The sequence below is a fragment of the Microcaecilia unicolor genome, chromosome 3 (assembly GCF_901765095.1).
Source record: "Microcaecilia unicolor chromosome 3, aMicUni1.1, whole genome shotgun sequence".
Lineage (NCBI taxonomy): Eukaryota > Metazoa > Chordata > Amphibia > Gymnophiona > Siphonopidae > Microcaecilia > Microcaecilia unicolor.
In genome coordinates this window covers 186,693,335-186,709,131 of record NC_044033.1, presented here as the reverse complement: position 1 = coordinate 186,709,131, position 15,797 = coordinate 186,693,335, and the positions used below count along the sequence as shown (strand labels likewise).

General features: G+C 51.3%; 1 protein-coding gene across 2 annotated transcripts in view; it reads right to left on the bottom strand.

Moving 5' to 3' along the window:
- The window catches only part of CD63 (CD63 molecule), a 43,738-nt gene extending 28,481 nt beyond the window's left edge, over positions 1-15,257 (bottom strand). Inside the window, exons 1-2 of one of the 2 annotated variants that reach the window (XM_030196786.1) lie at positions 15,135-15,257; positions 14,815-14,902 (exon numbers count right to left, since the gene is read on the bottom strand). In XM_030196786.1, coding sequence (XP_030052646.1) covers positions 14,815-14,880 — 66 coding nt within the window. In that variant the 5' untranslated portion in view covers positions 14,881-14,902; positions 15,135-15,257. The remainder of the gene's footprint in view (positions 1-14,814; positions 14,903-15,134) is intronic. The other variant, XM_030196788.1, reaches the window with a different exon arrangement.
- Positions 15,258-15,797: the final 540 nt, after the last annotated feature.

Here is a 15,797-nt window from a genome sequence, read left to right as displayed (position 1 = left end):
ATTGTCACCATTACCTCAGCCAAACATATCAGCAAGTCCCCATTGCCTACCTGCAGTAAACACTACTCCAGCACGTCCTTGGAACCCACTCATGCTTTCTCCAAGGCAGCGTCCTCCTTCCACCTCACCCAATCTACTGTGGTCCCCATCTTCTCCCTGAAGTACACACCAACTGGAGGAGAAATGCCTACACACCCTGGACTATTCCCAAGCACTCTGCATCTACCCCCACAGGGCAAAGCCTGGCCACTAGGCCTCACAAATCTTCATCTCCTATGACCCCAACAGGGGTGGAGCTCCAGTCACTCAAAAGCACCATCCTTCTGGATATCTGACTGCTCCTTCTCCTACAGCCAGCAAACCATGGAACCAACTGAAAAAGACTCCACCCACTAATCAGGGCAATAGACACCACCTTAGTTAGCCTAAGAGTGGTATTTGAGAACATTCACAGCGTGGCCACTTAGTCCTCAAGCCATACTTTCAAACACTGCATTGACTGGGCCCTCCAGGCTCGTACCTCATTTGGGCATGCAGTATTCTGGATTATGTGTCCACCTGCCCTCTGGTGCTGCCCCTCAGGCCATAGACTAGCTTTAGAGCTGTCCCTGCATTCAAATGTTTTGTCTGTGTACTACTATACAGATGTTCATACTTCCTCTTCAGCAGTCTCTTGCTAACGGTCTTGGCTTTTCCTACCACAGTTCTACTCAGGATGTGAAGGGTTGGCTCTCAGCTTGGGAATCAGTGTGGAGACAGCAAGGTTATTTACCTGTATCAGGGGTTCTTCATAGACAGCAGGATAAGCCAAACATGCAAGTCTCCTACCAGCCCCTCTCAGATGACTTTGGACTCACTGAGGGAGGAAGTGATCTGCAGATGATGTCTACACATTTATGTTCAGAGGGACTTTTTCAAGAGGTCTCCTGAGCTCTGGGAGACCATTTCTGGTCAATTACATCATTGGATGACATTATCTTAGTGCTTCCCAATCTGCACTGTGGCACCCTAGGGTGCTGTGACAAACTCACAGGGGCACCACGATGGGAGATGCACATTAACGGCCTGCACTTGCAACTGCCATGTTTCCTGCTCGCACTCGGCATGCAGCTGCACCGCGACAGTCGACACCTCTTGGGGCAGTGAATCCCAGGTCCCGGTGCTGCTGGATGGTGATGAGCGCGAAGGTTGCAAACATAGCAACTGTAGCTCCCCACTTGGGGACGGCATGAGGAAGAGTGGAGAAGGGTGCGTGAAAGAGAAGGCTTGGCTGTTAGTGGGGCCGCAGGGGGAGCGAGATGCTCTGTCCCCAGCACAGGATCTTTGCCTCCTGGATCCAGCTCAGGCAGCAAGAAGCCAGAAAAAGGTAGGACTGCGGGTGGGGGTGGGGGGAGGAAAGAGACCTGTGTGGCCTAGGGCATTTGTGAAAAAACTTGGGACACCAAGGTTGCCATGAAACAAAAAGGTTGGAAAATACTAAATTAGCTACATGTGGCTGACTTTTCTTGCTGTCCATAAAGAACCTCTGTTACAGGTAAGTAACCTCAAATGACTAAGGGGCTCATTTTCAAAGCACTTAAAAGTTCCATAGGTTACAGTGTAAGTCTACGTGCTTTGAAAATATGTCTCCAAGTTTAGTAGGCGGCCTTGGAAAGTGTCAGATTTCTAAATGCACAGAGTAAAAATTAAGCTCAAGCTAGATTGAAAACTGCTGCACTGTTCTCCGGACGACACTGGAAATGTGGGGCATTCTGTTAACATTGTGCAGGCCAAAAGGGGCACCACATTCACAGATGGTTGACATGTTACTGCTGTTTAGAACTGAAATACCGTTCCCTCAGTTAATTTGCACAAAACAGCACTCCAGCTGTAAACTGCAGTGAAATAACTACAGATGTCCTAGAAAACAAGGGACAACCCGGACAAACCTAATCAGGCAGAGAGGGGACAACCCGGACCTAATCAGGCAGACAGGACATTTCAGTCTCTAGCTGCCATCCACAAGGTTCACAGACCCTTCTGAAACCTGTCAGACCTGTCTATCACAAGGTACAGGAACATCCTACACACATCCTGAAACTGGTTATCAGAGAAGAGATCAAAGCTACAGGGTTAAGGAAGCCTGAGCCCAGGTACATGCAGCAGGAAGAGGCAGATCTCCTACCTACAGGGTTTAGCACACCATAGGAAAAAAAAACTGCTTCTCAATGTCAACATGCTGCATCTCTGCCCTGAAGGGGAAGCCCTAACCATGACATCACTATCAACCATACATTGGAAAGAAGTTGCCACTGTGTTTTAGTGTCTGAGATTTTCCTGCCTAATCTTGAAGGAGCATCCGAGTAGAGGCCATGGCGTTTCCTCTGACAAAAGCCCATTAAATGGCAGTGGAAACTACTCTATGTTAGGGCTGGCTGAAGGCAATCTGATATCGGAGGTGAGGAACAGACATAATGCTTCCCCAACCTCCCCTCACTAAGGCCATGGTAGTCCCCCCCCCCCCCCCCCCCGAGCCCTGGTCAAGAGTTCAGGTAGTGTGTAGACCAGGAGGTATCTGGTGTGGGTGAGACTCCTCAGGTGGGGAACACGTGTATCAGAGTGCAGAGGAGGCAGGGTCAGTGGTGTGCTGGTAAATGTTTAACAGGCTCTCTCCCCAGACTACCACTGCACCCCCCCCCCCCGTCCACCTCTGCGCCCCCCCCTCAAAATTGCAGAGCTGGCTATAGCCGGGGAGAGAGCCTGGGGGAGGGGGGCAATGCATTACTTTCTCCAGGAAAAAAAACCCAGAAATGATCCCAGGTTCCAATCTAATTCATGTTTAATGTGGGATAAAATGCCGTAAATAAATATAAACTTTTAATGTTGAGCACCTGATTCTTAAAGTGGACATATTACAAACACTACAATGAAAATAAAACTATTTTTTTCTACCTTTGTTGTCTGGTGACTGTTTTTCTGTTCATGCTGGCCCAGTATCTGATTCTGCTGCTATCTTTTTTTTTGTACCCCGCGCTCTCCCACTCATAGCAGGTTCAATGCGGCTTACATATAAGGTAAAATTATGTATAATCATACCTGATAATTTTCTTTCCATTAATCATAGCTGATCAATCCATAGACTGGTGGGTTGTGTCCATCTACCAGCAGGTGGAGATAGAGAGCAAACTTTTGCCTCCCTATATGTGGTCATGTGCTGCCGGAAACTCCTCAGTATGTCGATATCAAAGCTCCATCCGCAGGACTCAGCACTTAGAGAATTACACCCACGAAGGGACACTCTGCCCAGCTCACCACCGCCGAAACGGGGGAGGGGAATTAACCCAGCTCATCCCCACACAAGTGGGGGAGGGGAATCCGTCCAGCTCATCCCCGCGGAGCGGGGGAGGGACACCACACCCGCCGATGCGGGGGGATCTGGCTTATCCTGCAACCGCGGGAGGAGCTGACTGACCCTAACACCGCCGAAGCGGGAAGGGTACAAAGCTGCCCTACAGCCGCACGAAGCGGGAGGGAGTGCCGGCAGAATTTGTGTCTCAATCCAGCCCCGTAAAACGGAGGGGAGAGGAATGCAGCAGCTCACTGTAACACAAACTCGTCTCAACTCTTGAAGAATCCAAGTGAAAAAACTTGAACACGAAGTCTTTCTGAAGAAACTGAAGACTAAACTTGAACCTGAAATGCAACCAGAATAAAAACAGTACAGATATCTGGGAGGGGCTATGGATTGATCAGCTATGATTAATGGAAAGAAAATTATCAGGTATGATTATACATAATTTTACCTTCCATATCATCAAGCTGATCAATCCATAGACTGGTGGGATGTACCGAAGCAGTACTCACCCAGGGCGGGACATTGAAATCCCTGACCTCAACACTGAAGCTCCAAACCGGGCCTCCGCCCGTGCAGCCACAGTCAAACGGTAATGCTTGGAGAATGTATGAGCCGAAGCCCAAGTTGCCGCCTTGCATATCTCTTCCAAGGAGACGGACCCGGCCTCTGCCATCGAGGTCGCCTGAGCTCTCGTGGAGTGAGCCTTCAGCTGGATAGGCGGCACCTTCCCTGCGGCCACATAAGCCGCTGCAATGGCTTCCTTGACCCATCTTGCCACTGTAGGCTTAGCAGCCTGCAGACCCTTACGAGGACCTGTAAACAGGACAAACAGATGATCCGATTTCCGGAAATCATTGGTCACTTCCAAGTATCTGATGATGACTCGTCTCACATCCAGATATTTAAGAGCAGAGTACTCCTCTGGGTAGTCCTCCCTCCGAAAGGAAGGGAGACAGAGCTGCTGATTCACATGGAAGCGAGAAACAATCTTGGGCAGGAAGGAAGGCACTGTGCGAATAGTCACTCCTGCTCAGTGAACTGCAGAAAAGGCTCTCGACATGAGAGCGCCTGGAGCTCGGAAACTCTTCTGGCTGAAGTGATAGCCACCAAAAAGACTGCTTTCAACGTCAGGTCTTTCAGAGATGCCCTCGACAAGGGTTCAAAAGGCGGCTTCTGCAAGGCTCTTAACACCAGGTTGAGCTTCCACGCAGGCACCACTGAGTGCAGAGGAGGGCGCAGGTGATTAACTCCCTTGAGAAAGCGCACCACATCTGGCTGCGAAGCCAGGGAAGCACCCTTCAGGCGGCCCCTGAAGCAAGCCAGAGCCGCTACCTGGACTTTAAGGGAACTGAGCGACAGGCCTTTCTCCAGACCTTCTTGCAGGAACGCCAACACTGAAGAAATTGGAGCAGTGAAGGGAGAAAGTGAGCCTGCTTCACACCACTCTGCAAAGATACGCCAAACCCTGGCGTAAGCAGTAGAAGTAGAGCGCTTCCTCGCTCTTAGCATAGTGGCAATGACCTTGTCTGAGAAGCCCTTCTTCCTCAGACGCTGCCGCTCAATAGCCAGGCCGTAAGACCAAAGGGGGAGGGATCCTCCATCACCACGGGACCCTGATGTAACAGGCCCTGCTCCACTGAGAGCCGCAGAGGATCGTCGACTGAGAGCCTGATCAAGTCCGCATACCAGGGACGTGTGGGCCAATCCGGACCCACCAGGATTACCCTGCCGGGATGCTTTGCCACCCGGTCTAGCACCCTGCCCAACATGGGCCAGGGCGGGAACACATAGAGAAGCTCTTGTGTCGGCCACTGTTGGAGAAGAGCATCTACTCCCAGGGATCGAGGGTCCCGTCCTCTGCTGAAAAAGCGCGGCACTTGGCAATTGGCCGATGACGCCAACAGATCTAGGCTCGGCTGGCCCCAGCGCTTCGTGATGTCCAAGAACGCCTGAGCAGATAGTTGCCACTCTCCGGGCTCCAAGGTATGGCGACTGAGAAAGTCCGCCTTGACATTCATGACTCCGGCAATGTGGGCCGCTGAAAGCTGCTCCAGGTTCGCTTCCGCCCACTGGCATAGACTCATAGCCTCCTTGGCTAGAGGGGCGCTCTTGGTACCTCCCTGGCGGTTGATATAAGCCACAGCCGTGGCATTGTCCGACAGGACCCGTACAGGCTTCAACACCAGTACCGGGATGAACTCCAAAAACACCAACCGAATGGCTCTGAGTTCCAGGAGGTTGATAGACCACTTGCCTCTGCAGGAGACCAGAGCCCCTGCGCTGTCCTTCCCAAGCATTGGGCTCCCCAGCCCATCAAAGAGGCGTCTGTCGTGACGACAATCCACTCCGGGGTCACCAGAGGCATTCCTGCAGACAACTTGACTGTCTGCGTCCACCAGCTCAGCGCCTTGCGCACTGCTGGGTCCAAGGGAAGGCGCACAGCATAATCCTCCGACATCGGAGTCCAGCGCAACAGCAGAGATAGCTGTAGTGGTCTCATATGAGCCCTGGCTCAGGGCACTACTTCCATCGTGGCCGTCATAGAGCCCAACAGCTGCACGTAGTCCGAAGCCCGAATAGGAGAGGCTACTAGGAACTAGTCCACCTGAGCCTGAAGCTTGACAATCCGATTGTCTGGCAGGAACACTCTGCCCACTTGGGTGTCGAATCAAACTCCCAGATACTCCAGGGACTGAGTCGGGCGCAGCTGGCTCTTCTTCCAGTTGATGATCCATCCTAGGGAGCTCAAAAGAGCAACTACCCGGTCCATAGCTTGCCGCACTCTGCATAAGAGGGGGCTCGGATCAACCAGTCGTCCAGATAAGGATGGACATGTACTTCTTCCTTTAGCAGGAAGGCCGCTATGACCCCCATTACTTTGGAAAAGGTCCGCGGAGCAGTAGCCAACCCGAAAGGGAGGGCTCTGAACTGGAAGTGTCGTCTCAGGACTGTAAAACGCAGAAAGCGTTGGAGAGGAGGCCAGATGGGAATATGCAGGTACGCTTCCTAGATGCCCAAGGAAGCCAAGAACTCTCCTGCCTTCACTGCCGCTATAACAGAGCGGAGAGTCTCCACTTTCAAGGCCCGATTGACCCCTTTGAGGTCGAGGATAGGCCGGACAGAATCTCCTTTCTTTGGTACCAAAAAGTAAATGGAGTAACGTCCCTTGCCAATCTGATTTTTTGGCACCGGAACGACCGCACCCAGGCGGATCAGGTTGTCCAAGGTCTGCTGCACTGCCACAGCTTTGACCGGAGACTTGCAGGGAGAGAGTACAAACCCGTCTCTTAAGGGTCGGCAGAACTCTAGCTTGTAGCCGTCTCTGATGACTTCCAGCACCCAAGCTTGTGAAGTTACTGTGGTCCGCTCACCCAGAAACGAGGACAGCCGTCCTCCAATCTGCACTGGGGCGTGGACCAAGGCCCCGTCACTGGGTACGAGACCCTGGGGGAGGACCGGAGGGAGGACCTCCGGGACGGCGGTCTCTGCGAAATGAATGCTGCTTGGGGGAGAAAAACCTCTTGAAGGAAGAGGGGGCAGAGGAGCCCGACCTGCCCGGGCGGTACCGACGGGCTTCCTGAAACCGTCCTCTGGAGGTACCGGGACGAGTACTAGCCCGAGCCCTGACCTCTGGTAACTTCTGCCCTTAGACGTGCCGAGATCGGTCACGATTTTGTCCAGCTCGACCCCAAAGAGCAGCTTGCCTTTAAAAGGCAATCTAGCCAGGCGGGATTTAGAGGCGTGGTCAGCAGACCAATGTTTCAGCCAAAGCCACCGCCGCGCAGAGACTGTCTGAGCCATGCCTTTAGCTGAGGCTCTCAAGACATCATACAGCAAGTCTGCCAAATAGGCTAGGCCCGATTCCAGGGCCGGCCAATCAACCCTCAAGGAATGATCCGAGGGGGAAGCCCGCTGCACCATAGTCAGGCACGCCCTGGCCACATAGGAACCGCAAACCGAGGCCTGCAAACTTAAAGCAGTTGCCTCAAAGGACGACCTTAAGGCCGCCTCCAATCTTCTGTCTTGGGCGTCCTTTAGGGCCGTGCCACCTTCCACCGGCAAAGCCGTTTTCTTAGTCACCGCAGTGATTAAAGAATCCACAGTAGGCCACAGATAGGCCTCACGTTCACTTTCAGGTAAAGGATAGAGGCGGGACATAGCCCTAGCCACCTTGAGGCTCGCTTTCGGGACATCCCATTGAGCCGAAATTAAGGTGTGCATGGCATCATGCACGTGGAAGGTTCTAGGCGGGCGCTTCGTCCCCAGCATAATGGCAGAGCCAACAGGGGCTGAGGGAGAGACGTCCTCCGGAGAGGAAATCTTCAAAATGCCCATGGCCTGCACTAACAGGTTGGGCAAATCCTCTGGGCTAAACGCGCTGCAGAGGGGTCATCCGCTCCATCCGAGCGGGGATCCGTCTCCTCCAAGGAATCCGCAAAGGACCGTTGGGAGACCTCAGACACGCTGCCCTCATCTACATCGGAGGAGACACAGTCCTCCAAGGCCTGGAAATCAACCCGAGGGCGTTTACCTCTGGGAACCTCAACCTCTTTATCAGAAGAGGGAGCAGGGGCAGCGTTGTGCATGAGGAAAGCCTGATGCAGCAGCAAAACAAACTCGGGGGAGAAACCCCCCAGACTGTGCACTTCCGCAGCCTGGGCAACAGCCCTAGACGCACCCTCAACCGGCGCTCGCAAGAGCGGGGGAGAAACATGCTGCGCATCCAAAATGGCGTCCGGCGCGACACTCCGCGAAGGAGCCGCGCGGGAAGAGCGGCGCTTACTTTAGCCGCTTTGTGCCCTCGCCCAAATTAAGGGCGTTCATGGCATTAATGTCTCCAACCTCAAGGGCGGCCCCGAAGAAGCCGTCCGAGCCGTGTGGCCGGCCAAGATGGCGGAGGCGAGGAGCGGGGGATGGGCGTTTATGGCGGGAAAAACCGCCACGCCGGAGGAAGGACCGGGACATTCATCGGTCACGAAACTGTCACCCAACAAGGGCGAATCAGGCTGTAAGACCCCCGCATCCCCTCTAGAAGCGCTCAAGCGATCCGGGGAGCGACCCTTTGCGCCCTCGCCCTCCGACGCCATATGCCACGAGGAGAAGAATCGGGGAACCCCCTGCCCGCTATAAAAAGGTAAAAATTACCTGCTTGCCGCTCCGAGCTGTAACGAACTGGTGTCCCAGTGAGTAGCTGCAATGAACGTTTAAATAAACGCCTTTAAGGACGTTTAAAATTTTTTTTTTTTTTTTTTTTAAACGGAGCCAGCGGGAGGTGGGAGAAAAGGAGGGACCTGGCACCACCAGGTTTGCACTTGCTCAAAAGAGCCCTCAACCCCAGGCCTCAACAAAACCTAAGGATTAGGCTTAGAGGCCTAGCCAGAGCTGCTGCTGTGTGTGACCACCACCTGCTGAGATAGAGAACATACTGAGGAGTTTCCGGCAGCACATGACCACATATAGGGAGGCAAAAGTTTGCTCTCTATCTCCACCTGCTGGTAGATGGACACAACCCACCAGTCTATGGATTGATCAGCTTGATGATATGGAATATACAGGTACTTATTTGTACCTGGGGCAATGGAGGGTTAAGTGACTTGCCCAGAGTCACAAGGAGCTGCCTGTGCCTGAAGTGGGAATCGAACTCAGTTCCTCAGGACCAGAGTCCACCATCCTAACCATTAGGCCACTCCTCCACTCCACTATCTGTCCTCTTAACTCTGTTTCTAGGGCTTCCTTTCCATTTATTTCTTTACTTTCCTCCTTCATTTCTTGCCCTACATCCGTAAGTAAAAGCTGTGTCCTCCGCAGACTTGACTGTCCAGTGGATCCAGCTTTCCTATTTCCTCCATCCATGTGCAGTTATTCTCCTCTCTTCCTTATCCTTCATCTCCTTCCTCTCTCTTCCCTCCCCTCCATGTCCAGCATTTCTTCTCTCTTCCTTCCCCTCCATCCATCTGCATCTCCTTCCTGCCCCCCTCCGTCCAGCCATACCCAGCGAGTCTCTTCTCTCCCCTGCCCCCCCCCTCCGTCCAGCCATACCCAGCGAGTCTCCTTCGCCCCCATCCTCCCCTCCCATTCATGTCCACCTGCCCGCCCTCTTCTCCCCCCAACATCTCCCTTTTTCTTCCTGCCACTGTGCCACCCTGTGGGGTTTAAATCTCTTATTACCTCTGTCGAAGCAGCCGCGTCATTGAAAGTCCTGCCCGTCTCTAGCCTTCCTTTCGTGAGTTTGTGCCCTCAAGAGTCCCGCCTCCTGACATTTCCTCTTTCCGCGAGGGCAGTACTCCGAGAGAACGAACTCACGAAGGGAAGGCTAGAGACGGGCAGAGCTTTCATAAGTACATAAGCTAATATCACACTGGGAAAAGACCAAGGGTCCATCGAGCCCAGCATCCTGTCCACGCCAGTGGCAAATCCAGGCCAAGGGCACCTGGGCAAGTTTCCCAAACGTACAAACATTCTATACATGTTATTCCTGGAATTGTGAATTTTTCCCAAGTCCATTTAGTAGTGGTTTATGGACTTGTCCTTTAGGAAACCGTCTAACCCCTTTTTAAACTCTGCTAAGCTAACCGCCTTCACCATGTTCTCCGGCAACGAATTCCAGAGTTTAATTATGCGTTGGGTGAAGAAAAACTTTCTCCGATTTGTTTTAAATTTACTACATTGTAGTAAACTGTAGTTTCATCGCATGCCCCCTAGTCCTAGTATTTTTGGAAAGTGTGAACTGATGCTTCACATCCACCTGCTCCACTCCACTCATTATTTTATATCCCTCTATCATGTCTCCCCTCAGCCATCTCTTCTCCAAGCTGAAAAGCCCTAGCCTCCTTAGTCTTTCTTCATAGGAAAGTCGTCCCATCCCCGCTATCATTTTAGTCGCCCTTCGCTGCACCTTTTCCAATTCTACTATATCTTTCTTGAGATGCAGTGACCAGAACTGAACACAATACTCAAGGTGCGGTCGCACCATGGAGCGATACAACGGCATTACAACATCCTCACACCTGTTTTCCATACCTTTCCTAATACCCAACATTCTATTCGCTTTCCTAGCCGCTACAGCACACTGAGCAGAGAAGGTTTCAGTGTATTATCGACGACGACACCCAGATCCCTTTCTTGGTCCGTAACTCCTAACATGGAACCTTGCATGATGCGGCCGCTTCGATGGAGGTAATAAAGAGATTTAAACCCTGCAAGGTGGCACAGTGGCAGGAAGAAAAAGGGGGATGTTGGGGGAAGAAGAGGCCGGGCAGGTGGATATGAATGAGAGGGGAGGATGGGGGCGGCAAACTGTTTCGACGGAGGTAATAAAAAAGATTTACCCCCCCCCCCCAAGGACGGCGCGAGGCAGGTGCAGGCAAACATGGGCTCTGGGAGGCGAGGTAAGCATGGCTTGTGGGGCCCACCTGCCATGCTTACCTCATTTACTGGAGCCAGCTCGCCGTGCAGAACAACCAGCTTGCAAGATGTTAAATAATTCAACCGCCGGCTCTTGCAAGCCGGTGCGAGCCAGCCTGCCACTGGGCAGGGTGCATAGGAGTGGTAATCAGGGCCTTAACTATTAGGGAGACTAGGCAGCTCTCCTAACCAACTAGCCTAAACCCCTGCTGTTTTAACTGTAAGCACAGAAAGGCAGTATCAGTATTAACTGCCCTGTCTCTAGGGTGAGCACTTCAGCTTGCTTTCTCTCTCCCTCCCCTTGGCACACAGTACTCTAAACCTCCCTATACAGGCACCTATAGCTCTTTCATGCCACTCCCCAGCACACACCTACGGCTCACGCTCTCTCAAATCCCCCCCCCCCCCCCATCAGCCCACAGTTCTTTCTGCATCCTCAGCTCTCCCCAACACACCCAGTATACATACCTTCCGCAGCAATCCCGACTGCCCTCTCCCACCCACCATGGCACTCCAATACATATCCCATTGACTTGGTAATTCCCCTCTCCCCCCCCATTTGTCCTCTTCTTCATGGGCACCAATTATTAGAAGCAGAGATGAGTGGCTGCACCCCCCTCCTCTTCCAACTGATGAATCTGAACTGTGTGGACACTGTGCAGTCAGTGGCTCAATCTGACAATTGGAGGATGACGACGACATTGCGCAGCCGCTTTCCTCCTGCTACTCTGCTTCTGCTGATCAGTACAGGGAGGTGGGGGAAAAAGAAAAACAGTGCGAGTAACCATTGCCTCCCAGCTCCCGTGCAGAATGCTGAACAAATTTTGTACTTTAGCGGTGCCAAATTCCCCTGGGTGTAAGAGCACGTGTTTTGATATTGGGGTAATCGTGATTCTTAAAGTTTAAACAAGGCTGTTAAAGATAAGCTGCAAGGAGAAACCTTTACAAAGATAAAGTGAGAGGTGTCTGAACGGTGGAAGTGTGGTATAGGTAAGGGGGCAATTTCATCCGAGGACAGCGGTGCAGAGAAGGAGGGTGAGGCAGGTGTGCAAGGAGGGCGTCAGTGGTACAGTAGAGTTCAGGGGAATGCTATCCCTCCACCCCCTCCCCCTCTGTGAGAGCAGATAAAGCCTCCATTCAAGCTGGGGATCTGGAAGAAGGTAAGTAGGATACCATACTTCCTTCTAATAGTGAGGCTGCTCCACCTCCTGATTCTTTTGGTCACACCATCCAACCCAGCAATGTTTTTAAACATACATCTGCTGCTGCAGGCAAGTCTTGTGATAGAAGCTGTGTGATTTTTCAGCTCATACCACAAGACTGTAGGGGCAGGAGATGTTAGTACTGTCATGCTCACCCCCTCCCAGCATGCCTGCTGCCCCTCATAAAACATCTCAGGTGATCCAAGTTGGTAGAACCAACTTGAGGGGGGGGGGGGGGTGAAGTTTCCACCAAAAAAAAATAAAAAAATCAAGGCCAAAGTGGTGAGTAAAAACCAGCTTGAGTCATTCCACTTTAAGTTACATGTAATTGTGTTTAAACAGTTTACTATCAGAGCTGCACCACACCCATCTAGATCCAGGTTTAACTCCCAGCATAACCACTGAATCCAAATATATTTCCCCTCAGAACCTCTAGCTCAGGGGTGTCTGACATCTGTCCTTGAGGGCCGCAGTCCAGTCAGGTTTTCAGCATTTCCCCAATAAATATGCATGAAATCTATTTGCATGCACTACCTCTGTTGTATGCAAACAGACCTCATGAATATTTATCATGGACATTCTGAAAACACAACCTGGCAAGGGCTGAGGTTGGACATCCCTGCTCTAATTCCACCCAGATCTATACTTATGGTTTATTAAAATTTACTGTACTGCTTGACTTAGACCACAAAATTTATCACCACGATTACCAGACCCAGGTCTTATTTCCTGCTACAGATTCTGGATCTAGGACTATTTTTCCCCCAGAACCACTTACCGATAGCAAAGTATTTCTCACCATAATTGCCAAGTCAACCCAGATCCAGCTTTATTTCATACCAGAGCCACTGGATCTTACACCAGAATGCCACATTTGTTCAACCCACCAGAACTAGTGGCTGCTCTGCTGTGAAATATCTGGGTGAATCCAGTGGTTCTGCTGCAAAACAGATCTGGGTATGTCCAATGCTGTTCTGGTAACGTTTACAACACAATACTGTGCAGTAGTGAAAAATATTCAAAGGTACAGTATGTCCCTGCCTCAGAGAGCTTAGGCCACAGGACAAAGTGACTCATCCAAGGCCACATAGCATGTGAGTAGCAGGAAGAGGATTTTGACACCTGAAAAGTACCCAATATGAAATGGGATGACATTTCAGTTCACTGCTATAAGACCTTGAGTCAGGGGCGTAGCCAGACTGGCGGGAGTCTGGAGTCCGAGATGAGGTGGCACATTTTAGCCCCACCCTGGCGCCATCGACCCCCCTGCCGCCGCCACCACCAACTTTGACCCCCCCCCCCCCCCCCCGTCGGACATCAGACTCAGAAACAGAACGAAGACTTGTGCCGGGAGAGGACCTCGGCTGGCGGGGGTTGGAGTCCCCCACCAGCAAAGGTAGGCAACAGCGGGGAGAGTTGCCGGCAGGGGGGGGTCCAGGGCTAAATCTACGGGGGCCCAGGCCCCCATGGCCCCACATAGCTACGCCACTGCCTTGAGTACCAACTGTTTTGATACTTTTATCACATTACCGTTAAAATTTAAATGTTGACACTGGGTGATTTACAATAAGCATATTAAACTTTACTTCTCATTTTCTCCGTTTCACATCAAGCACACTTCCACTTTTGCTTTCAGGTGACGATTTAGTGTAGCAAATGACAGCAACTATTTTTATGATTGTTGCATAAATGTATGTAAACCACTTTGGGCTGGCCCATGTTTATGATGACCATAACCCTGGCTTCCCAGATTCTCAGCCTATAACTGTCTCCCTGTGGTTCTCAACCCAGTACTCAGGGCACACCTAACCAGAAAGCCACAATGAAAATTGAGGTAGTGCATGCAAATCTGTCATACATATTCATTGTGGGTATTCAGACACCTGACTTGTTAGGTGTGCTACCAGGACTAGGTTAAGAACCCCTGCTCTAAATAGTCACTTCCTGTACTCTTGAGGATAAAGATGCTAAGAAAAAATCCACCTTAAAATTATGTACAGTTGCAACAGACTCACAAGGTCCGTTATTTTTTTTTTTAAGCTATTTTGCCTTCCCTCTCAGGCTTCCCCCTGTGGGTTGTGGCCCACTGCAGTCCAAAATGCTCAAAAAAAAAAAAAAAAAAAAAAAAAGGATTCAGCACTGGAGGAAGGAAGAATCGCAGGCAGTACTACATCAGAGAAGTGCTGCCTGCAGTGCAAGAACCAGTGTAGAATCTAGATTTGCAGCTTCGGCTCATTCGCTTTACACTAGAAGAACTATACAAGAATAAGGGCTACTTCTCAAGTAATACAAACAAGTTTTCAGCAAACTACAGCACACACTGAGTTAGCCAGGAATTGCACCGAGCTGCAGCGAGAAGGGTCTCTCCCAAGGACCCGTTTCCAAACAACATTCTGAAAAGCTTTACAAGGCTACAGACTCACACCAGTCTTGCATAATCCAAAATTGTGGCGATTACCCAGATCCTCTACCAGCTGAATATAAGAAACCTAATCACTGTGATCAATTTCTGCTGCTTATAGAAGGGCCTCCCCTGAAACCGCACGGCAGGGCACACAGCCAAGTGCCTTCCAGCTAAACCAGGACTCTGCCAAAACCCAGGAGCAAACTGTTATGGCTGATCACGGGGCGGTCCAACTTACTCTACAAGCAGGAAAGCACCTGGCTTTACTTCCACAGGGAAGGCGCAGAGTCATGGCTAGAATTCCCCCGTCGCCAGAGGGCTAAAGCCAGTAAGCATGAGATCCGATCTGTGTTTTTCCCGGATCCGGTGGGGAAGATCAGTGACCGGCTGGGCTCTCCCGAAGGAGGAGGGAGTACAACATTCGGCCGATTGTAGGAGTTTTAATGCTTCCCCACTCAAGCCAAACTCACCCAGAACAGGAAGTTGAAGAAAAACACCAAAAACTTCACACACTTCATCCCCCCTTCCACCGCCATTTTCTTCACTTGATTTCACTCCCTAATAAGAGAAAGAAATGAAGCAGTAAACACAAGGAGAAAGCAAAAAGCAAACAGAACATGGCAGAGTAAAATGCCTCTCAATCCCCTCCCCCCCCATCGAGTAAGCGACAAGCAGGAGCCAGGACAGCAGATACCAAAAACAAAAGCCATCGCCCCCTTCCGCTGAACTCCCACGAAAACTTTCGGAGCCGGGAAACCCACTACCCTATAAACACCCCCACCCCACTTACCGCTCACCCCAAACTGCTACTGTCTCACACCACTACGTCCACTGTACAACAACTGAGCACAGAGTCACCACCAGATGAACACAAATCAACGCCCTCTCTTCCCTAGCCCAAAGCCGAAAAGAGAAACGTCACCACCTACCGCACTACAAGGAAGTCCTGGAGCCGCCCTCCTATCTGGCTCCCGGTGACTCAGCGTCACCGGGGGGGGGGGGGGGGCCGAGGGGGCGGGCGCAAACGCTCCAGCTGCACAGATAGAGGCAAAACCTCTGGCCACAGTTGCCTTGTCGACGAAGGCGGAAAGCGAAGAGGGTGGTGAGAGAGAGGGGAAAGAGCACATTGAAACCTCGCCACATTGCCCGCAGCGCTGTATTTGCATGTCTGACGCCGGGAATGACGGGTGACCTAACAGGTCATCGCACCTTTGCTGCGATTATGTAAATATTAAGTTAAGGGGGGAAAGAAGCATGTGGATCGCTTTCCTTTGAAAGTTAGCCCAAGGAAACTTCACCCGCACCTTTTTTACACCTGCTGTTTACTGTGCTTCAAATTACCGGCAAAATGGTACTTTTGACACGTACTTTGGAAAAATCCAAATCTCCAGTGGTTAAGAGGGAAATTACCTGGTATTATGTACGTACTATTAACACAAATGCACTGCTATGC